General features: G+C 35.9%; 1 protein-coding gene and 1 pseudogene across 1 annotated transcript; one reads left to right on the top strand and one right to left on the bottom strand.

Moving 5' to 3' along the window:
* Positions 1-4,017: 4,017 nt before the first annotated feature.
* LOC125814991 (uncharacterized) lies at positions 4,018-9,902 on the bottom strand. Its single transcript, XM_049494417.1, has 6 exons — positions 9,770-9,902; positions 8,964-9,128; positions 7,966-8,859; positions 6,434-7,498; positions 4,602-6,336; positions 4,018-4,471 (listed from the first exon to the last, which is right to left on the bottom strand). Exons 1-6 carry the CDS (start codon positions 9,900-9,902, stop codon positions 4,018-4,020), a joined length of 4,446 nt encoding a protein of 1,481 aa, XP_049350374.1.
* Positions 9,903-17,947: 8,045 nt separating this feature from the next.
* LOC125814990 (uncharacterized) overlaps positions 17,948-22,985 on the top strand; it is a 54,694-nt pseudogene continuing 49,656 nt past the window's right edge.

Below are 22,985 nucleotides of genomic sequence, written 5' to 3'. Positions count from 1 at the left end.
CGTCGTTTGGTAGAGTGTATAAGTAATGCTTGTATTAGTTATGTTGAGATTATTTCTTATGCATTGTTTGATTTAGTGTATTAAAAAAAATGCATTGCATAGCTTCTAGAAAAATATGTTCGTTTACGAAAGTACCTTCTAAACCTTAAATTTTTTATGAAACAATAATATTTACTTGACAAAGAGCAAACTTTAAAAAGTACAGTTAGAAGAGCAGTTAACCAGTTGTATGAACTACTAGGAATACTCTGTATTTCCCCTGCTCCCTTATTTTTGTGTAACATTTGTACCTTAAACCGCACATTTGTAAAAAGCTTGCTCGTTCTTGTCCAATAAATGTAGATATAAACAAGATGTGTAGAGGAATTACATATGTCCTGTTATCTGATGCAATAGATTCGACGCTATAGTACAATGTAACCTGGAAAATTTAGCTTTTGGAGGTTTTGTGATTTCGATTCGCAGGTTCCTCATCTATTCCTCTCTCGTAATATGTTTTTTGTACTGAGAATCATGTTTCTGCTTGTAACTTGGACCACTTTTGTGCTTGTTTCAGTTTGTAACTCGTTTGTGCTAGTGTTTCATTCGCAGTGGCTCGTGCTCGTCAAAGGTAGTTTGAGTCATGAATTTGAAAATAATAGTACTCGACAAATTTTTGTTGTATGAATGAGGTTATTTTTTGTTTGATTCTTAATGTTTGTCTCATTTATGTTATCAGTGGGAACATTTTGGAAATGGATTTTGAGCCATTTACTACTGTAACTTCTCCAATTTTTTGTGTTTTTCCTTTCCCATATATTTTTACTTTGCCCTCCTCTTTTTTGAAATCGAAGAAGTAATCAATCAACAACTAGATTGTTCTTTTCCACAGTGACCAATGCATACAGAAAGCCTTGTTACTTATGAACATAGGTAATTTTCAGCTTAGCGAAATTAGTTTTTCCTTCAATTGTCAATTTAAAAGCTACATTAAGACAATAACTTGACTCTTCTTTCCCCTTCTTTTAATTGTTAGACAATCTAATATATTCTTGTTGTACAGTTGCGAAGCAACTGACTAGTCGCTACTACACGGAAAAGTATGCAGAAAAATTCAAGCTTGGAACAACTATATGGAAATATGCAGTAGGTGTTTCAAAAGATGTTAACTCCTTTAATCTACCAGGAACGATCAGCTAAAGTATGTGACATGCCTCTTCACTGTATTATTTTCATTGTTGTTTTAGATCTTCTCTGTCGAATTTGAAAATCTTTGTTTATGGTTTCTCGCTGAATTGGAGTTTCCCAAATATGCTTGGTATGATTCCAGGGCTCCGGCTAAATATCAATGTCTTGGAGTTCTTCGTATGCTAATTTGCTAGTGTTGCTTTTTTATAACTGGTAATTCAATTTGTTGTCTTGAATTATAATGGAGCTGAACAGTATTGAAAATTATATCATTTTATTAAGCATGTACCTGTGATGAGTTATGACCATCAAAGACGATGAGATTTTGCATCTATAAGCTTTAAATATGTGGTCTGTCTTTGCTGGAGACATGCGCACATCTTATGTGAATCACCCGAGCTCATCTTATGCTTTTTTGCAACTGATCACAAATTTGATTTTGTTTTGAATAATTCATAGGTATGGGGACAGCTTATGGAAAAATGAAGAGTGGTGTTGGAGTGGCGTCAATGAGAGTGATGAGGCCGGAGTTGGTGGTGAAATCAATTTTTCCAGTAGTTATGGCTGGTGTGTTAGGTATTTATGGCTTGATTATTGTTGTGATCATCAGTACTGGGTTAACCCCAAAACTAAGTCGTATTACCTATTTAATGGCTATGCTCATCTCTCATCTGGACTTGCTTGTGGTCTTGCTGGTCTTTCTGCTGGAATGACTGTTGGTATTGTTGGAGATGCTGGTGTTAGGTATTGATTCCTCGATTTCTTCTTGGTTCCTTTCCCTTTTCTTTCTTTGCATCTTAATGCCTGTTGACTCTGAATTGAATAGTTAGAATGTGAAAGATCATATACGAAGAACTCCAAGACATAGATTTTTAGTGTTATGCCTGTTGACTCTGAATTGATTTTTAGTGTTATGCTGACTGTGAAATGGCTGAGAGGAGTGACAAAACAGAGGAACTATTTCGTAAAGGCATAACACTAAAAATTCATATACTCTAAACTATATTTCATACTAGGCATGTGATTGTGTATTATATTATATTTGACAGTTACTATGATTCATATGTTTTTTCCATGCACATCACAGTTGAGCACTTTAAACATTGTTGTGTGATCCTGTTGCGGGATTCTATGTGTGATCGCCAAAGTATTTAGTCCTTGGTAGACTTTCGCTTATTTAGAGCCTAATATATTATGCATTTGTACTTAATATTTCTAGCGAAGATGGTGGAGTAGACTTGACTGACTCGATAAGGTTGACGGTGGCAGAAGGTCGTAGTTCTGATTGTTTTGATACGTGTTGTCACCTGAGTCAAGTTGTGAGTTGAGTCAGGCATTGTGTACATCAAGACAACGTATCATTTTTTTGTTTTTGTTTTTATGTTCTTTTTTATTTATCGAGAGTATTGTAAATTTGATGACATTTGGTATTAATTTATGTTAACTTCTTCATGATTTGCTTAAATCTTTGTATTTTTAATTCTGGAATATTTTATTAATTTAATTATGAATGTATTGGTAATTACTACAAAATTAGCATGAGAATTAGTTGTAGATTAATTTTATATAAACTATGAGAAATTGAATGTTCTTATTTCATCAAAAGTATTGCGAAGGTTATAACCCCAACAAAATGAAGTACTTAAATATAATAGCAGAGGTTATAAACCCCCACAAAATGAAATACGGAGGTTAAGGCCCTGCTATTTGTCTGTCGCAAATGATGCGCGGTTGCTTTAAAACTGCCACAAAGTAATAGCGACAGCCCTAACAGAGGGGTTTCTAAAACCCCTGTAACAGCAAATTGTGGGGTTCTAAACCCCCCACTATTTTTGACTCCCATAAATTGGCCTATAAAATTTCATCCATCTTATCATATGTAACAACTATATAAGCTGATTCTTTAACCTTTTAAAATTGTTTTTTTTTTCACTAATTCCTTTAATATGTAAAGCTGTCTCCTCCTTTGTCATTTTCAATTATTTTTCTTCATTTAATCTTTTTATTGCATATTTTCTCCTCGTTCTGTCCTTCTTCATTCATCAACCTCTATTTTTTTGTTTTTTATTTTATATTTTTTTCTTTGAATAAACGGAAGAGGATCTCTGATGAAAATAATTGATGTCATAAAATCAATTAGAATTCAATGGAGAATCCGGATGGGAACTCATTTTTTTAAATATGATCCATAGTAAAATCTAGAAATACTTACCCTTTTAATTGAACTAGATTCACTGCACGTGCGTTGCACGTGGTTGGCTAGTCTCGTGATGTGTTCAACTGTGAAGCATTAAAGAATGAATACTCGTTTTGTTCCATATATGGAATATGTCTTTAAGGTATTTCTTGGTATGGATGTTTCTTAGTTACCAAATATTAGTTCATGCTTACAATTGGGCAGCATTAAAGCATACACACTCTATTTGTTCAATATATGGCATAGGTCTTAAGAGATTTGTTTGTATGGATGTTCGTTAGCTACCAGATATTTGTTTTGAAATAATACTCCATTTCTGAAAATTGTCTTGAATTTATTAGATGCATTTAATGGTGTGGAAGTTCAAATGAATAAGCGGATATGTAATACTGCTCGAAGCTACAATTGGTTGTGTTTATGACATTGTTCTAAAATAGAGGATACCTTCCAAGAGTTTGAAGTCATTTGTATCCTAACTATCAATATCAAATTTTTCACAATAGTTGTATTTGCTTCAGAAATTGCATTTTGATGGTTAGCTCGTCTCTTTTTCAACAGGACCTATAAATATGACCAAAGACATTTTCATTAGCTACATGTAATAAGTTATTTTTATTCCAACTTGATTACGCTACTAAAGATTGAAAGCGTCGCTAACCTAATACTTCCTTGTATACGATATTTCTTGCATATGTCCCTGTCCCCGTATCTGGTTGTTCAGTCATAACCAATACCTTTGTTGTTGCCATTGAGATTCCTCTTGATAAAGCTACATATAGTTGCCCATGGGAGAAAACATGTTGGGGAAGATATAATCCCACATTAGGTATCGTTTGACCTTGAGCCTTATTTATTGTCATGGCAAAACATAGACGTATTGGAAATTGCTTCCGAATAAATTTAAAAGGATATCCTTCATTCTCAGGCGGCGATAATTGGATTCTTGGTATAAACACATGTTTTGTTGCAAATTCTCCTGTAGTTATTTCTGCATGCACGACATTGTTGTCAAAACCTCTACAAATCAATCGTGTCCCATTGCATAAACCATTTGATGGGTCTAAATTGCGCAGCATCATGATAGGCGCATTCTCTTTCAAAACCAACCTAATATGTTTAATTTAAAGATACATATGATGTTATGTATTTTACCACACCTTTGTTGTTGATCTGGTACAGGAATTCAAACTAATATAATAATTAAAATGTTAACGACAGATTGAGTATATTGATGTACCTATGTGGCGGCAGACCATTTGGAGTTAATGTATTTAGGTATTCTTCTTGATAGTAATTATTGGTATCATCTTCTGCCGAGTCGAAACTGATATATGTTCTGGTTTCTCCTGGGAATCGAGTAATCATCATTTCATTTATATTATCTACGAATTCATTTCGACTTGCTAAGATTGCCCTTTCAGTAATAAACTTTGCCGATCTGTAATTTTGTTGTAGCCCTTTAAAAATTTCTGTTACCAAGCATTCTTCTGCCTTACCCTGACCAGTTGGGTGGACCACTATTTGTTGTGGTAGTAGTATTAAATTATCCCGTATTGTGTTCTCTTCGCCGTTTCCAACACGAATCAAGAAGTTGCTAAAATTTGGATCTGTTCTTGCCCTCATGTTGGATGTTAAATGAATTTTTTCCATCAAAGGCCACAAATATGACCTTACCAAACTTGCATCCACTGTCTCTGCTCGTGTTGATTTTGGAACCACCGGTAGCACTTGTCGAAAGTCACCTCCAAATACCATTACTTTTCCCCCAAAAGGTACATTTTTTTCCATTATATCACGAAAGCTTCTGTCGACTGTTTCAATTGCGTGTCTCTTAGCCATTGGTGCTTCGTCCCATATTATTAGTTTGGCTTGTTTAATAAGTTTAGCCCCGCCACTTTGTTTTGACATATTTGTCATTGTTGTTTCATTAGCTTGTAGAGGTATTCCAAATCTCGAGTGAGCTGTACGACCTCCCGGTAAGATTGCTGCTGCTACCCCGCTGCTGGCGGATGCCAATGCTATCATACCTCTTGATCTTATATGTGCCAGCAATGCCCGATATAGATATGTTTTTCCAGTTCCACCGGGTCCATCTACAAAGAATAATCCTGGTGTTCCAGAGTCGGTCCTTTGCAAGATAGTCTTGAATGCTTGCGTTTGTTGTTCATTCAACTTTGATTGTGCCTCCATATCTTCAGTTGGCACCTTCACAGACCTTTCTTCGACTATTTCTCGGCATTCATATGTGTCACCTTGATGTAATTCTTGTTGGATTTGTGGCATATCAAATTTTGCAACACTTTGACCCATACTCTCCAAGTATGAATTTACACTTTTCAACGTACTTTGGAGTTTGGCCTCGGCTGATTTGGCATGGGTCCTCTGAAAGTCGTCTGACATATCGTTATAATATGTGTCCCATAGTCTTCTTACATCTGTTGGGTTGCAATGAACTAAAATTGTCGCAAACAACATTCGAAGAGCTACAGGCATCTTAAAGATTACAGCCTCGCGTAAGCATTCTGAAATGCTATCATCTGATTCTAATAAACCTCTTTCCTTGGCAGCTTCTTTGAAAGTATGACAATGTATTCCATTAACAGTGAGTAAGTCTTCAAATGATGTCGGACCTCGAACATGATTTAATAATAATCTCTCGTAATACCTTTCTCCTTCTCTAGGATTAGCTGTGATTTCGATCATCCTAGTTAGTTTATTGTTTAACTCATAAATGCCATATATCAAAGTGTAATACTTACCAACATTTATTCTGCCGATCACGGAGCGCGATTTTCTTTTAGTCCAAACTTTAGATTGGGAATTCCAAACATAATGCTTGGGGAATTCTCTATATAGATAATTGCGAGCGTCAGTGTCATTCAAGCACATCCTGAAATACTCAGTAAACATAGTTTGTTGTACAAACTGGGAGCCTGCAATATTTTGAAGATTTTGCTTCTTCCAATAGTAGACTACATTTTAAAACAGAAGCTTATTATTAATATTAATCGCTTTGATTGGAGAACTGTGACTTGTATTTATACTATCTGAGAATATGTTTTAGGATACCTGCTTGTTTACCGGGTAGATGTAGTTGTAGGTTTATAACAGCTGGTTGCATTTCGCTTAGAGTAAACTCGTAAATCCTCCACATCGCTTCAGGTGGTGACACCCAACGTGTATCTTGAAAGCTTCGAATTTTATCTATGAATTTTTCACCCTCGTCTGACTCAATGTAAACTGCACACTTATCATGTCCTTTATATATATACTTGTACAGGTACTTTATTGCTTTAACACCTGAGCAAACCTCTACATTAATGTGGCAATTATATCTCTTCAATAAATATGGATTATAAGGGACAACCCACTGATTATTCATCTTCATTCCTCGAACCTCGCTTGTCCTCCCATCATTTTTTCTTCGGTAAATAGGATATCCATCTCTCCTTTGTATTGTTTTGTTGTTGAATGCTCGGGGGTAGTGAAACTTACATTGTCCGTCCTTCATACATGGACTTGATTGTCGTTTTATACCACAAGGACCATGAATCATATGCTTAATAACCAATTCATGTAATTCTGGCTGCTTATCCTTAGCAGGCAACTCTGCCGAAATATATCGATCATACTGATCTGCTGATGTTATTTTATGACCTTGTTTTAAAATTAGTAGTAGGTGTATATGTGGTAGGCCTCTCTTCTGAAATTTAACTACAAAAACATGTGCTGCTGTCGGGCCAAAAATTTCCTTTTTAAATATTTGGTCTTTCAGGTCCTGCAATTTTGCCCTAAACACTCTAGTCACCAAATCTGGACGATCTTGAGCAACTTGCCCCGCACATAGTTGTTCTTGAATCTCTGTCCATTCAGGGTTACACGTCATGGTGATAAATAGATCTGGTCTTCCATACTCTTGTACCAGTGCCATAACATCCATATAGCGTCGTCGCATATCCCTCGGGCCTCCAATGAATGACCCTGGTAGTAAGACCCTTTGCCCGACCTTCTCTCCTCTGCATTCGCCTGCCGTAACACTATCAACGATACCTTGTAATATCTCTCTTCTGTAATTTGATTGTTCGAATCTATAATATTCAAGTCGCGTGGTTTCCAATTTTATGTACATGTCCACTACAAATTGTTGTAACAATCTACCAGATAGCAACAAAATTGTTTTGTCATTCGTTCGTACTTGTAGTTTATAGCAGTAGTACTCTCTGCATGAAACATAACCTCTTGTTTCGCGTCGTACACCTACAAATAATTTAAATAAGTTTAGTTTTGAGTGCAGTTTATCATGAGGTATGTGTGGCCTTCTTTGAATATTATATTATTACCACATCACGTTCACAAGTATATTATAGTAGAATATATTTCTTTGCATGTAGTTGTGTTAGTTTACCACATTCATTGAATTTAATTACTACCCCTCTGGAACATGTTTTTTAAGCAATTACATATATTGTTGTTGTTTGATATTTGTTGCCTTAGATTTGTTCTCCATATGAAGCTGTTAGTCGGAAAATTAATTGAGTTTCTTATTATACTATGTGTGGGGGTGAATTACTTGATTGATGGCAGAATGTAAATGTGCTAACCTTGTTCTTCATTGTTCAAAACCTCTGTTGCACTGGCATATGATCGAGGGCATATGTTGGCAGCTGTTGTTGTATATGTAGGAATGGTGATATTTGGATTGTGAGATTTCACTATTCCTTGATGCCAACCTCCTTCACCATTTGGTAGAATCAATGGATACTGTAGAGGATCATAACAACCATAATAATGTTTTACTCGATGTTTGTTCCCGGAATGTTCGTGTACTACAATATCTCTTTCAAATGAGATATTTGGATTGTTTCCGTCTACCCAAATTGCCGCAACTTGATCTACTGAAGGTTTGTTATACACCCGTTGATCTAAAAAAGCATTTGCAGCTATGCGTATTTCTAAGTTCTGAAAATTTGAATGATGCTTTAGTTGTGTAAAAAATTTTGCATATGGATTTTGCTCCATTATTTTCCTGATTTTTTTCATGACTTCCTCGGATAAATTAGCATCTTGTAGTATTGACATTCTGTTGGCGACTTCATGATCTGTATCATAGAAGTATAGCTGGAAGTAACGTGGCCTGTCATCCTTCGGGATCAATGATGGTAGGTCGTGATAGATTTGTCCTTGCGCCTTAAAGCTGTAAATGCCTTTCCTTGAAGATGCCAGTTCTTTGTTGAGTTGTACTCCAAATGATGTAAAAGCAAAGATGCTATTATACGCTCGAATATGTTTCCGAAATAGGATGGCTTCTTTGGACTCATCTGTAAATAATTTGTATAAGTCCTCTCCAACTTCGTCGGGGGCCAACTGAATATATCCACTTGCGCAACAAAATGTTGGTGGCTCATATTCAAGCCTCATGGCATGACAATAGATGCAATCCAATTGTTTTTGCAGCTTATGAGTTGATGTTGTTGATAAGTTCACATTTGTTTCGCCTACATTCACAATTCAAAATTGAGTTTTTTAGCATAACATATTTCTTTGGTGACTTCACTTAAAGGTGTGTAAGTTGTAGTGTAATATATTTTAGTCAATTTACCTTCATTATAGTTCTCCTCTGATAAAGCTTGAAGTAGCCAACTTTTTTTCCGCTTCTTCAGCTTTGGTTCTATATATCCAACTTCTGATGGCTTTGTAGAGGCAGTATATTTTTGCACCCTTCGCAATGCCCTTTCTACATCTGTCAGTATTTTACGTTTGTGTCCTATTGAATTTGTGATGTTAGCATGTTAGTGTTTTCTCACTTTGATTTGGTCTTGCTTTTAAAAGTAATGATTAAATTTAGGGCACGTATTTCTGACCTATTGTTTTGACCCGTTGATTAGATTGGCAGTCCATGTTTGATAATCCTCTCTTTGAGTAATGAGTGACCTGTTTGAATATTGTGAGTATGTAAATGCATCAGTTGTTTCAATTTTTCTCTAAAATAGTCAATCAGGTAGTAATCATGAAAGTCATACGGTCAATGTAAACACAATACCACATATTCAAGTTATTGTACAATATATGTAATAATTTTAAGGACATCTTCATCATGGTCCACTATCACAATCTTTTTACTAAAATTTTATTAACGTGTGTGTGCAAGTGTGACTGGGTTATTTTTTTTGTAGGAGTACTGATGTACATTTTTAGTCTAGGGCAAGTCCATACATCAGCATCTATATGCTAGTGAGTCCTGATCAACCGACAATCAGAGCATTGGTGGTTTATTTTGTTAGACATCTTCAACTAAGGTCCTCTTTGTAGCATATACTTATTGAATTTTCATCTTCATCTTATTTAATGGGTGTGCATCCCTTAAGCGTGTGGGCAGAGTCTTTTGTAACCCTTTCCTTAGTTTACCAGGTTGAAGCAAATAGTAGTAATAGTCAACAACTTCCTCGCGAGCATAGCGATTATTATTCAAGTATGGTTTTCCTATGTCATGGGGGTTAGGGAGATGGGCTGTCAGGTTTCCTATTTTTGTTACCACCATGTATGACTGTCATATACTTCTTTTGTGTAATTCGGCCATATTCCTTTCAAAGTAGCGGAGTTTGGGAGGGAATTCTAAATTATAAAACGCATGCAGGTTAGCCGAACAAATCTCAGCATGAGTGTACCAAATCAGAGATTATTGAGAGATGTTCACAAAGGCAGAGTAGTAAGAACATTGAACAATGGTAAAAATGAATGATTTGTTACTTACAGTTTGTAGTTTGGATTGGCAATTCTCCCAAACAATTCAGAAATTTATGCAGATGTGCCCGTTCAGTAAAGTCGTACAGATAGTAGTATTGTAATGGCGCGGCAAGATCTTAGCAATTTCTCAAAGTTTTTTCTGTTCCTTTTAGTTTGATGTGCATTGGCATTGGGCGTTTGTTTTAAAGGTATCCTCGGCGAACGGTTGGAATTACTTCAATTGGCCTCTTTTGGGTGTGGTTGTAACTTTTCAGGAGGTTGTAACTCTTCTGGATGGGCGCGATGCTCCAGAGGTGCCATTGACGTCGACGTTCGATAGCTTACAATTGTACTGTCGAATTAGTGGAATAATTAAATCTCTATTTTACATGTTGCTTATTATTTACCGTAGTAGTATGTTTAAAGTGTATTGATTTGCTTATTGGCTTTTAGGAGGTTTCTTGTTGTTTGTAAATTTGAAAGTGTAGTGAGGATGTTGTTATTTAAAAAATGTTTTCGGTGATGGGTCTTCCCTGGGGTTAGTGTATTTTCATGTTTTGTTTTTTTAAATGTAAATTTGAAGTTTCTTAGTATTTCTTTTGTTGCGTTAGTCCTTAAAGTCGTAAGAGGAAACATTTCTCGCGTAAGAGTTATTCGTGTTTGTATCAATATTTCTCGGTCTAGGACATTGTCTTTACTTTAACGAATTTCTCGTGCAATGGTAGATGTGTTAGTTATAATGGATATTTTAGGCTTTATATTCAATGTTTCTAAGTAATACTACTTTATGGTTGGTTAATTGAGTATTTTTATTCAATGGTTTAATCGTTTTAAATGTGATGAATATACGTTATTTTATGGGTGGAGAGAGGGGGGGGGGGGTAGATAGGATATTATAAACAACAGCCTAAGCGATTTAGATTTGAATTATTAAGGTGCTATTATTTGCATAATTCACACTTAATTAGGTAATAATAAACATATATATATATATATATTAGTTAAAGCAGCCGATGAAGCCATTAAAATACAGACATTACTAACATACATACATTATGCTCGGTAACACTATCAACGAAGTCATCTATTATGACTCGACTTTTGTGAACTTAGTTTTAATTTGGAGATGTTCATTGTTGATTTTCTTGCTCGTGCTTGTTGTTGACATAACAGATCGTACTTCTTCCACTATGTTTGGTGATTCTTCTCCAACAACATGTATTTGTTGCATATTGGATTTCTTGCCCCTCTTTGTTCGCAGCCTTACGGATTGTACTTCCGCCACTATGTTTGGTGCTTCATCTTCAAGGACATGTAGCGCATTGGATTTCTTAGACCTCTTCCTTCGCGGCTTCACATTTTGTGGTTCTTCCACTATGATTGGTGATTTATCTTCAAGAACATGTCTTTCTAACGCAGTGGATTTCTTGCCCCTGTTTGTGGGTGGTGTTAGTGATTTTGATTCATCTGACATTATAATTACCGCTTCATCTTCAATGGCATGTATTTCCTGAGCAATTAGACTCCTTCGCGGGTTTGAATTATTCATATCGATGCGGACAAGGAAGTTGAATTCCTTGTCTTTAATCAACACCAATCTGTGGTAGTACATACATTCTTCCTTCTGTAAGAAATGTCAACAATTGGATATATTAGCATAAAAATAGTTCTGAAAGTTAGTCATACACTTATTTATTGTTGGGATTAAAGTACGTTGAAATATGGTGTAAGATGTTAGAAGTACAAGGCATACATTTTCCGAGGTTGTTTTGATGTACTCTTCGACATTGTAACCTACTAACATTTGTGCCGCATCAAATAGTATAACCCGAGCACGTTGTTCTCCAGCACAAACTTCAAGCCGTCAGTAGTATCTTTAAAATAAGGTGAATAAGTTAGAGTTCATAGTTAAACTGGTTGTATATTATCATAAAATGTTGATTGCTTATTTTAGGCAAGTCTAACCTCATTTCATACTCCACATTCTGGATGTTGCAATTGGGACATGTCGTTGTATGTTGTTTAACTTGCACTTTCTTGTGGCACTTTTTGCAGGACGAGTACCATGGTTCATCTGTATTGAGTATGTCTATAATTTTGGCTTTGAACTTGTATAAAGCTCCCTGGACATTGTTAATAGCCAATATACAACATTATTTTTGGTAAACAATGGTCCTGTTTGGATAGGTAAAGTGTCGTTTTGGAGGTACCTGTGTATCAGCAAGCGTGCCATCCATAATATTGGGTAATGTCACTTCTGTGGCTTTTCTCATTACCTTACTTGGTGTGGTTGTGATAGCTTTCTTTTCGGCCTTTATGACTTCACGCCTGTATATCGAAAGAGGTGAGTTAATTGTAGCACATAATTGAGGAAATGTTTGTGGGTTTAAAATTTGTTAGATTAAAATTTAACTTGATAGGCATGGTTGTATATAGTTCTCCCTATAAACAAATTGTGGCTATGTTGTTAAATTCTTGTTTGAACATAAGTTGTGGAAGTAACGGTAAATAAAAATTGTCGAGCATATTAGTTAATGAGGTTTTGTACCATGCGCGAAGATCTAGTGCTTTTTGAAAGATTGGATTGATCAACACACTGCTCACGGGAAGAGTTGATATCCCAAAAATCCCTACATTGGAATCAACATATTTATTCGAGAAATTAGCAAATATACTTGAAATTTGTACAATCAGCAAATAGGAGAGGTTGTCTATACCTTTATAGATTGAGACTCGCACGTCACATAAGCCTAGAATAGGTTGGTCATCTTTAAGCTTTTCAAGAAAGGCGCCGTCGTTTAGTGCAAAATCTCCCCACAGAGTAACAGTCGTACAGTCCATGCTGGATTATGAATTAGATAAGTACTGTCAGTGCACTGCCAGATTATTATGGACAATGGAGAACAAAGAAGGGCAACTTACAGTTCATTTGTAACAACAATTTCGCGTCTTTTGCTATCGCCTTTTTCAATGATGGGATTCACCGTAACTAACACGCAAAGCAAGTCTGAATAGCGGATATATAAATTAGTGATCTGTATGATGTAATTGACAAAAATTATTAACAAGTCGTATGAAGAGTTACCAAATATGGCACCATTAGGCAATTTCTCTGCCTGTTCCAAAGATACAAAACCATTAGAGAAGTTGTGTGTTGAAACAACATGGTCGCTCTCCCTTATGATTGTGTTATCTGTAATGGTCAGTTCAATCTCTTTGTGCACGGAAGTGTAGTTGGGATTAACCCGATCCAACAACCCGTTAGCAATGTAGTACGTCTTATTTGTCTTCAAGAAGTCTTTCCATGTGTCGATATGCTTGTTAAATAGCGTTGCTTGCAACTTTGTCCCCTAGTATTGATGTAAGCGATATGTGATGTCATTAGAGAAGTAAAACGGGAATAAATGGGAACGATAACATATAAGCTGAGCAAAAGTGTTACCTCATCGTCCACTAATATTACAGTTTGGAAAGTCCCTTCATGGCGAGTATTGCTGTACGAAATTACAGAACCCTTGCGAATAACTAATACTCGCATCACCCAATCAACAGAGTGTTTTGGTATCTTGTTGATGGGGACACACTGCTTTGATAGTTCAGTTTCAGTCGCCATTTGTGATGAATCTGGATGGTTAGAGGTGCATAGCGGAAAGTGAATATCAATAGTAATTCAAGGCCGCAGTGTGTAGTAGTTAAAACAAAGGAATAAGTAAGTATGTTGTAGCAATGTATGTGCTGCAAGTAGTCCAATGAAAAGCATAACAGGAAACTTAAACAGAGTGAAAACTTACAACTTTTGATGCGGAGTGAAATATTTAAAAGACAAGTCCAATATTGTAATGTGGTTGCAGATGGATGATCAATATTCACCTAATTTAATTAGAAAGTGCATATGTGAGACTTGAGTTTTTTAAAATTTGGCTTGTTTCAGAAGAGGAAAAATGGCATACCTTTGCGTCTTATGCACAAGTTGAATTATTATTGGGAAACGGTGTTGTGCCGGTGGCTGATATAATTAGAGAAATCTCCAGAGGTTGTGTTGATTGGTAATTTTTTAGACGTTGGGCAGTTGCAGGGGAAAGTTGGTGTCTTTCCAGTGAAAGCGTGGAGTCTGTCCAGGGAAAGTGGTGTCTATTCGTAGGCTAGGCAAGGTGTTTGTTGCGGGAGGGATGCGTAGTTAGGTTTTTTTTTTTAAATTTAAGGGTATTTGCGTAATCTTTATAAGTTTTATGTGAGGGGTATCTGCGTAATCTTCTTAAGTTTTAAGTGAGGGGTATTTACGTAATTTAACATTGCTCTTTTGGAGTTCATGTTTTTAATGTAGTATAGATAATTTATTCAAACTTTATCGTGATAAAATTATTTATTTGCATGAAATGTACCGTATAATTTCTAAACAAAAAACAAGGGTGGTTTGATAAATTGTATAAGAATAAATATAGAATGAAGTGTACTAATAATATTATATGTATTAGTAATATATTCTATAATACTAAATATGATGTATTAATTATTACTGTAACATAAGCTCAAAATCGCAACAAATAAAGAATTAAACCATACTATAACTAATTCAATATTGGGATAGTGAAGAAAATAAATAAGTGTAGTAATATTAGCACATGCGTGTTTTTAAAGCCTTCACTATGTACATGTTTCCATTAGAGGGATTTGAGGAAGATGAGTAGCCCAACGTCTATTTTCATGGCTTTTTGGAGCTAAAGGCGATGAGGAGCCCTCTTGCCGTAACTCTCTTCCTTCTCCTCCTCGTTTTATTTTTTTGTAATGTAATGCCATTACGTTGACATATTGAAATTGTTATTGCAACTAGTTGAAAATTTATCAAAGATTCAATATTCAAATAATTTTCTTGCCCCTTTTCTTTCTAATCGGTACTTTATTCAAGATTCAGTATGCAAGAATTTTGTTTTTAGACAATTTAGGAGAACCCAAGAACTCCCCCATATAAATATGTCAAATAGAAATTTCCAATCCTAGCAAGAATGTCACTGCAATTATCTTTTGATAGTAGTATTTTGGTCACTGTTTATTTGATGGTTTGGAGTATGCTTAGTTCTTTATTTGAGGATGCAGCTATTAGGTTGTGAATAAAACCTATTTGGGGGTAACAATAATTTGCTGCTTTCTTGGTTAAAAAAATGGGTTTTAAAAGGAGTAATCTTTTTATTGGATTGTTATTTTGGAAAAACTGGTCTAAATATTATTTGTGTTGTTTTACTCACACTTGATAGCAGTTGAAAGGTGAAGGTTTTACGAGTATGTTGTTTTACTGATATTTTGAATATTAAAGATAGATAACAATTAGTGAATGGAGTAGGAGTTGAGATATTCGTGGGGAAAAACGTTACACTCCTAAGTAGTTCGGAAAATTTTGATGGTGAAAGAATTTCCAAGAATCTTTTCCGCCATTCCACTGCTAACCTAAGTATCATTTTGCTTCCCAGAGTGGCAGGCAAGTGTGGCTTTTGAATTTGGAGAGAAAAATGACTAATTCTATTTCAGATATTCTTAACTTTGTTTCGAATATTCCAGAAAATTTCTTGAAGAATATGAGCAAACCCATGAACTAGATGGAAAAACATAATTCTAATATGGTACGAAACATAAGATCATGTGTTCTACATATACATACTCAGTTTGCTGCATGGTTAGCAGATTGTATCATTGGAAATACAAAGAGTAAGAATGTTTAGGCAATAATAGGAAGTGCTACATAGAGAGCAACTAACTTTGCGTTTAGAGGGAAAGAAATTAGAAAATTGCAAACTCCCAAGCAAGAGACAACTAGACATGTCCATGTTGTTTCGGGTGGAGATCTTCACCCTCAAAATGTCCACTAATAATGTCAAGAACTATGGACACATTCAGAGATATGTTTGATGGGAATCTGTATGCGAGGATTGATCCATTTTTCTTTCCACCCTCATTTCCAGTAGTTTCATCTTGCATAGCCACATGATCCAGTATATTATTGTCTATCCTGAAACAAAGTATAATGCAAGACAGTACAGTTGTAATGACACACATGTAAGTCAAATGGCCTTTGAGATGTCACAATGTAATTCTACAATGAGGTCCAGAAAAACTAACAAACTTGTAGGTAAGCACACAGTGATAGACATTGGAATTGACTTATTAAATGCACCTCAAAAGTAGAATTTGACATATCTAATTCATGAAAATTCCATCCAATAAAACGGAACCATCCCCAGACCCCACACATAGCGGGAGCTTAGTGCACCGAGCTTCCCTGTTGAATCTTATGCATGTATCTCAAAATTCACTTATTGATATGCATTTTCTACAGGAACATTCATTGAGCAACCGGCATTATCTTCTGCCATTGGAGATAGAGACATGGAGCGGTTCTGTCATAGTTGTTGGTGATACGAGCAGCATTGCTCCAAGACCAATCTCATTAGGAGGAATGTATTTGTTCCTTGCATAAATTAGAGTAGCATCTTCACCACCGTCTGGTATGTTTTCAAATTCTGGTTCCTGTAGACTGTTATAAAGTTGCCTCTGGAGTCTTTCGACAGGTGACAAAATGCGTTGTGTAAGCTTTGATCTCTTTCTTTTTGGGACACTGTTAGGATTCCAGAAAGGATCTTTATCTGCTTCTCCCAACAAAAGGTAAATGTTAGTGCACATAAAACAATAAGGTTCTAATACATTAGTTTTTATTTTTATTTTGGTCAAGATAGTATTATTTGTATGGTTAAGGTATAGTTGGGTGGTCAGTCTATATCTATATTGAAAATCCAAATTACCTGAAATTTGTTAATTTCAGTTCATTGTTAAAAGGGAAGTTAGTTTTCAAAATTTGGGGGAGACGCTATAATTAATGGCCTATGAGCAAGAAAGAAACCAAAGATTGTGGTTGTAGAGTATCATATAGTAATTACATCCCAACGGCTTATATGGTAAAATCTTGAATGTGATTTGACATTACATAATTTGAAAGGCACATCACAGTAATCTGGAAACGGCAGGAATTTCCTGCGTAAAAATAAATCCAAGTGTCGTGAATCTAGATACATGCTTACTAAGTTGTCTCAGAGCTCACGGTGTAAGTGATTCTTTTGAGTATTAGATACTAACATAAAACAACCACTTGGACAGAATACTATGCACTGCAGGATTACTTTTTGGGAAGGTACATCTACATTAATTTTCTGTCTCACTGTTAAATTTGTTGTGTAGGGTCTGTAGATTCTTCCCCTGTTTTCTGTTCCTTTTTTTGGGGGTGGGGGTGGGGGTGGTTTAAATTTTTCCATTTCTAATCATTCGAATCAGAGAAGTTTATAATTGAAATCTTTTGAATCAGAATACTATGCACTGCAGGATTACTTTTTGGGAAGGTGCATCTACATTAATTTTGCTGCCTACTATCACCTATCTCATAATTTTCTTTGACTAAGGTCTCGTTTGATATGAGGGATATGGGATAACTAACTTGGGATTAATTATAGGATGAGCTTATCCCATGTTTAGTTGGGATAAAATCACGGGATAACTTATCCTAGAATTAGTGATACCGGGATTATAGTGTTATTTTTATCCCACATTGATGGGTGGGATGACAATCCCGGGAAAACTCGTTCCCCAACCAAACGTGCCCTAAAAGTTTTGCGCTTACTATCATGTAAAACAGTAGAAAGAAATTGGCCAGAAATTGAGTAGGAAGATATTAGTTTTCCAGTTTTTTATAACCTGTGTACTTTAGAAAGGATTTGATTCAGAACATGTATCATATTTGCTGAGACAAGTTAAGTGCTCTCTATATATGGGAAAGTATTTTACCATTTGTTGCTTCCATCTGCATGCAGTTGACCGAGGATGATCCTGCTGAAAGTAAGCTTGGTATGCTATTCAGTTCCTCTTCAAGACGAGCTGAAGATCCCTCCTGTCCAGAAACCACTACTCCAACTTCTAGCCTTTGGTCATCACGAGCTACGACATGCGTCGTCGTCTCAGATGGTAACTGATAGCTCTGTGTTTCTCTGTTTGCATGTCTGGGAATATAGTTATGTAGTGTCCCTCTAACGCGCCACCTTGTTCCACAAGCATTGCAGAGCACTGGTTTTTCAGGTGGCCCAGGTCTCCAGTGGGCTGTTTCTGTTTGAGTTCAAAATAATTAGTGTTTAAACTGGGATAAATATGAATAAAATTCTTACAGGTGAGAAACTAAAGCACAATGATCATTGACAATGAAGATTTTCTGTAAAAGAGGTATTGAATGTATTGCACGAGAATGGAAGTGTCATGAAACTAGAGTATGTATAATATTAGAAACAAGAGGAAATTTCCTTGTGTGAAACATGCATAGACTTTTAGGATGCTTCAACTGTATCTTTGCTCACATTTTCATCACCATGTTAAGGAACCATACAAGAAAGTTGAACTTTGAACATGATGGTAGAAAGATTGAAAAATATTTGCTTGATATGTTGGGGAACCATGCAAAATAGTTAATCTCTCGGCAGACTGCATATTTTTGCTTGCTATATTAAGGAGGAATGTTACCATCAAAACCGACAGTAATTACGGTATAATATTAAACAGGGACTATCTCTTTCTCTAGCGCTCAACAGTAAACCCCCCTCAGCGGTGGATCTGCATGCCACTGCCCTGACCACCGGAGACCATGTACGATTTCCCACAGAACACCATGTATCTGTCTTTCTTATTATTCCTAGACTACTCCACCTGGGTAACCCCTCAAGATCCCTACCACCTCTCTTGTTGCTTTCTTGATGCAGTCAATTGTTTTAGCCCACATATTAACTGCGTCCCCACTAGCTCGCTTTCCTTCTTCGTCGTCTTAAACCTCTAATTATTCCTCCTCGTCTAAGCTTTAACTAACGTCTGGTAAGCAACCTTCTTGGCTTTTATTGTTCTTTGGACCTCTTCATTCCACCACCAATCCCTTTTGTGCCTCTCTGGGTAATCCTTCGAGACCCCCCACACCTCTCTTGTTGCTTCTCTGATGTAGTTTGTTGTCCTAGCCCATACACTATTTGTGTCCTCACTACTCTCTGAAATCCTCATAACCACTAACTTCTCTCCAATTTCCTGAGTGTTGGCTTCAATCAGGCCATGCTGTCCTCTTCTTCTTCATCCTATTGATCTCTAAATCCATAACCACGAGTTTATGTTGGCTTGTAATCCCCTCTCTTGATCCAGTCCTTTCATAAACCTCTATCACATTTTCTAAGGAACAAAGAATCTATCTGAATCTTAGCCACCACACTACAAAAGGTCACCAAGTGCTCCTCCCTCTTCTAGAAACTGGAATTAGCTATGATCAACTCGTATAAAAGCAAAACTCCTCCATTTCTATCCCCAAATCTGAAAGTGCCTTGTACATCAACATATCCTCTCGAAGTGGTCCCTATGTGACTATTGAAATCCCCTCATAAAATTACTTTCTCAGTACACGGGTAACTCGCACAACCTCGTCCAACTCCTCCCAGAACAAAGAAGGTTTTTTTGACCTCCTTGTCCAAACCCGTTTGCTGCACTTATGCACTAATTAAGTTAATAGTTAGCCCTCCCAAAGCTAGCTTAATGAACATAACTTATCATTCACCTCTTAATCTCTACCACTTGCTCTTTGAGTTCCTTCTCTACTAAATGCCTACTCTATTTCTACTCCTCAATCTTCTTGAGTACCATAACTTAAATCCATCTACAACCCTCGCCTTGATTCCTACCCTTTTGGTGACTTGAACACCTGCTATATTCAGTAGGAAGTGATTCCAGGTCCTCTATGTAAATAGCTAAACATTTAACCAAGTGCTCCATTTAGCCTTTTTATAGCATGGGTTCCACCACATAATATTATTGGCAGGAGGTTTGCAACACTTTTCGGTCATGATGGGGTTGCACTAGGGATCAACCCTTAGCCTGTTTCTTTTTGCCTTAGTGATGGATGAATTGACACGATATATTTAAAGGAAGGTATTGTGGTTTATGCCATTTACAGAATAAATAGTATAGAATAACGAGACACAGGGTGGAGTTAATGAAAAATTATAAGTTTTAAAACAGATCTCAGAGACTAAGTTTCCAGGTTAAGCAAAACTAAAATAAAGTATTCCACGTGTAACTTCAATGACGTAACACTTGAGGCAGAGCCGCAGAGGTGGATAGAACTTACGCTTGATGCCACAATGGAGACATGGACCTTGTCTACCCATAAGATCTGAATGTGAATGATTCAGTTCAAATCAGGTTGAATTTGCTGCTGCTAACTTTTAGAGTTCGATTTGCTCTCAAAATCTAAAATGCCTGAGTGAGGTAATGGGTCAGCATATATATAGACAGATAAGAATTTGGTAGACTATAGCTGGTCCTTTATATGGAAATATATTAATTATGATAGATTTTTCATTAACTTTTGTCTATTCTAAATTTTTCTTTTTCCCCTTGTGACAGCTCATCAACTTTGATTACAGTAATTTCTAAACTATTTAAACTATTAACTCCAATGAGAGAAGTCTTAGATTCTCTATCAAATGAAAAGGGGGTGAGGATTTGAGCAGTGGCGGACCTAGAATTTTCGTTCAGGGGTTCGAAAAATAAAAATATTAACTTGTAAATAAGCCTTTAGAAATGAACCCTTGAATTCTTTTGGGTTTAAAACCACACTTTTAGAACGTTTTTAAAAATAAAATAAAATTGAAACTAAAAAATAAAAAAATAAAATGTTATCACAGGGATTCGAACTGATGGCGTGAAGCTTTATTTCAGGGGGACTTGCCATTGCTCTATCAATTTCTCCTTGTCATTGATGGGGTTCAAAATATATATATTTACAGAAATGCAGAAAATTTACCTAATTTTTTGACGACCCTAGAACCCACGTGGATCTGCCCCTGGATTTGAAGCTTGGTGTGGGTGGGGTGAAAGCTGGATTTGGTGAATCTTCATAATTTTTGGCCTTTAGTCTAGTGGTCAAGGCTTATTATACAACGAATCTTATGTCAAGGAAGTGTTAAATAATTTCAAGATGATGATTCAAATATCTAAGAGTGAGCAAATAAAAGAGTTGTCAAATAATAAGGACGTATAATCTATGTTGCTCGGACTCTTCAAAAATGTCAATGGGTGCGTGTCGGATTCGCCAATAGTAGTTTATTTTTGGAGAATCCGACATGGGTGCAGCATCAAAAGTGAAGAGTTTGCGCAGATCTAGAAAAGAATGACTACATTCAATTTCTTTCTAATAATGCTTTTTTACATCCATTTCCGCTTGCACTAGTACAATAATCAAATCAACCGTTTTGCCTAAATATAAGATGGTCTCATTAATACTGTGCAGGTGAGAGTTGAAGTCCATACAGGTGGCTTCGTGACTGATAATTGGATTAATTTCTTATTTGGTGAGTATGCCTCAACTTGTTAATTAAATTGAGAAGATACAGGGATTAACATAGTGCTGGCTATTTCCTTGGAAATTTTCTTTAAGACTTTGGCTCCTTGATTCTGATATTCTGGTGCACCCGAAAACCACAGTACTGTGCGATTTGCAAAAGCTCGAGCTTCTGAAAGCAATGTTGGCCCAGTAAAAAACAATTTTTAAAAGAACAAACGACGTTTGTTTTCTTATCAGGACAAAATTGTTTTCTAGAAGAACAAACAAATATTTTCAAAAAAAAACTTTTGTCGGTTTTCTCTAACTCAAACCAAAATTGAACCAACTTCTATGTTATCCCCCAAATTATGAATATTATCACTTTGACTCTCTTCTTGTAAATGGATTTACTGTTTCATAACCTTCTTTTCCAGAAAGAAATGAAAAGTAAATCAGTTTCCAGAAACTTCCTAATAGACTGTTTAAGTTCACCTTAGTGAGTTGCCAAATCATGAATGTTCTCATGTTTTTCTTGGCAGTTTTAATGTCACTTTTAGAGGTCCTTATCTCAACATTAGTTCTGAAAACTAGACTCATAATTTTTGACTCACCTTAAAAAGATTTCCTTGTTCTTGGAATGCAGATGGATCTATTATGGTCTTAGCAACCGTTTTATTGTTTAATCGACTCGGTTATGAATGTTTCCTTTTTTAGGTGAGAGTTTCCCTGCTACTGAGATGCAGCAAAGACGCTTACTTTTTCCATCGTACCATGCTTGCACATTTATATGCCACCATTGACAGAATTTCATGTATTTATCCCTTTATGGCATTAGAGGGATTGAGGAAGATGAGGAGCCCAACATTTATTCAAAAAAAAATTGCCCCTTTTCTTTCTAATCGTAACTTTATTCAAGATTCCGTATTGAAATTATTTTTTATTCAAGATTCAGTATCCAAGACTGGAGAATTTCGTTTTAAGACAATTTAGGAGAACCCAAGAAAGAACTCGCCCATATAAATATGTCGAGTAGAAATTTCCAATCCAAGCAAGAATATTACTGCAATTATCTTTTGATAGTAGTATTTTGGGCAGTGTTTATTTGATGGTGTGGAGTATGCTAAGTTCTTTATTAGAGGATGCAGCTATTAGGTTGTGAATAAAACCTATTTGGTGGGTAACAATAATTGCTGCTTTCCTGGTTAGAAAAAAAGGGTTTTAGAAGGAATAATCTTTTCCACCCTCAGTTCCATTAGTTTCATTTTGCATAGCCACATGATCCAATATATTATTATTTATTCTGAAACAACGTACAATGCAAGACATTGAAGTGGTAATGACAAGCATATGTAAGTCGAATGCCCTTTGAGATGTCACAATGTAATTCTACCACGAGGTCCAGAAAAACTAACAAACTTGTAGGTAAGCACAGAGTGATAGACTCGGAATTGACTTATTAAATGCACCTCAAAAGTAGAATTTGACATATCTAATTCATGAAAATTCCATCCAATAAAA

The sequence above is a fragment of the Solanum verrucosum genome, unplaced genomic scaffold, assembly GCF_900185275.1.
Source record: "Solanum verrucosum unplaced genomic scaffold, falcon-dt-bn FXZP01000261.1, whole genome shotgun sequence".
NCBI classification, from domain to species: Eukaryota; Viridiplantae; Streptophyta; class Magnoliopsida; order Solanales; family Solanaceae; genus Solanum; species Solanum verrucosum.
This window is presented reverse-complemented; position numbering and strand designations above follow the sequence as displayed.

Coding starts and splice junctions, on each gene's coding strand:
- LOC125814991 (XM_049494417.1), bottom strand. CDS start 9,902: ATGGTGGTAACAAAAATAGGAAACCTGACAGCCCATCTCCCTAACCCC. Junction 8,860..8,963: donor AGAGGAGAACTATAATGAAG/GTAAATTGACTA, acceptor TTGTGAATGTAG/GCGAAACAAATGTGAACTTA. Junction 6,337..6,433: donor TCTACCCGGTAAACAAGCAG/GTATCCTAAAAC, acceptor TTTAAAATGTAG/TCTACTATTGGAAGAAGCAA.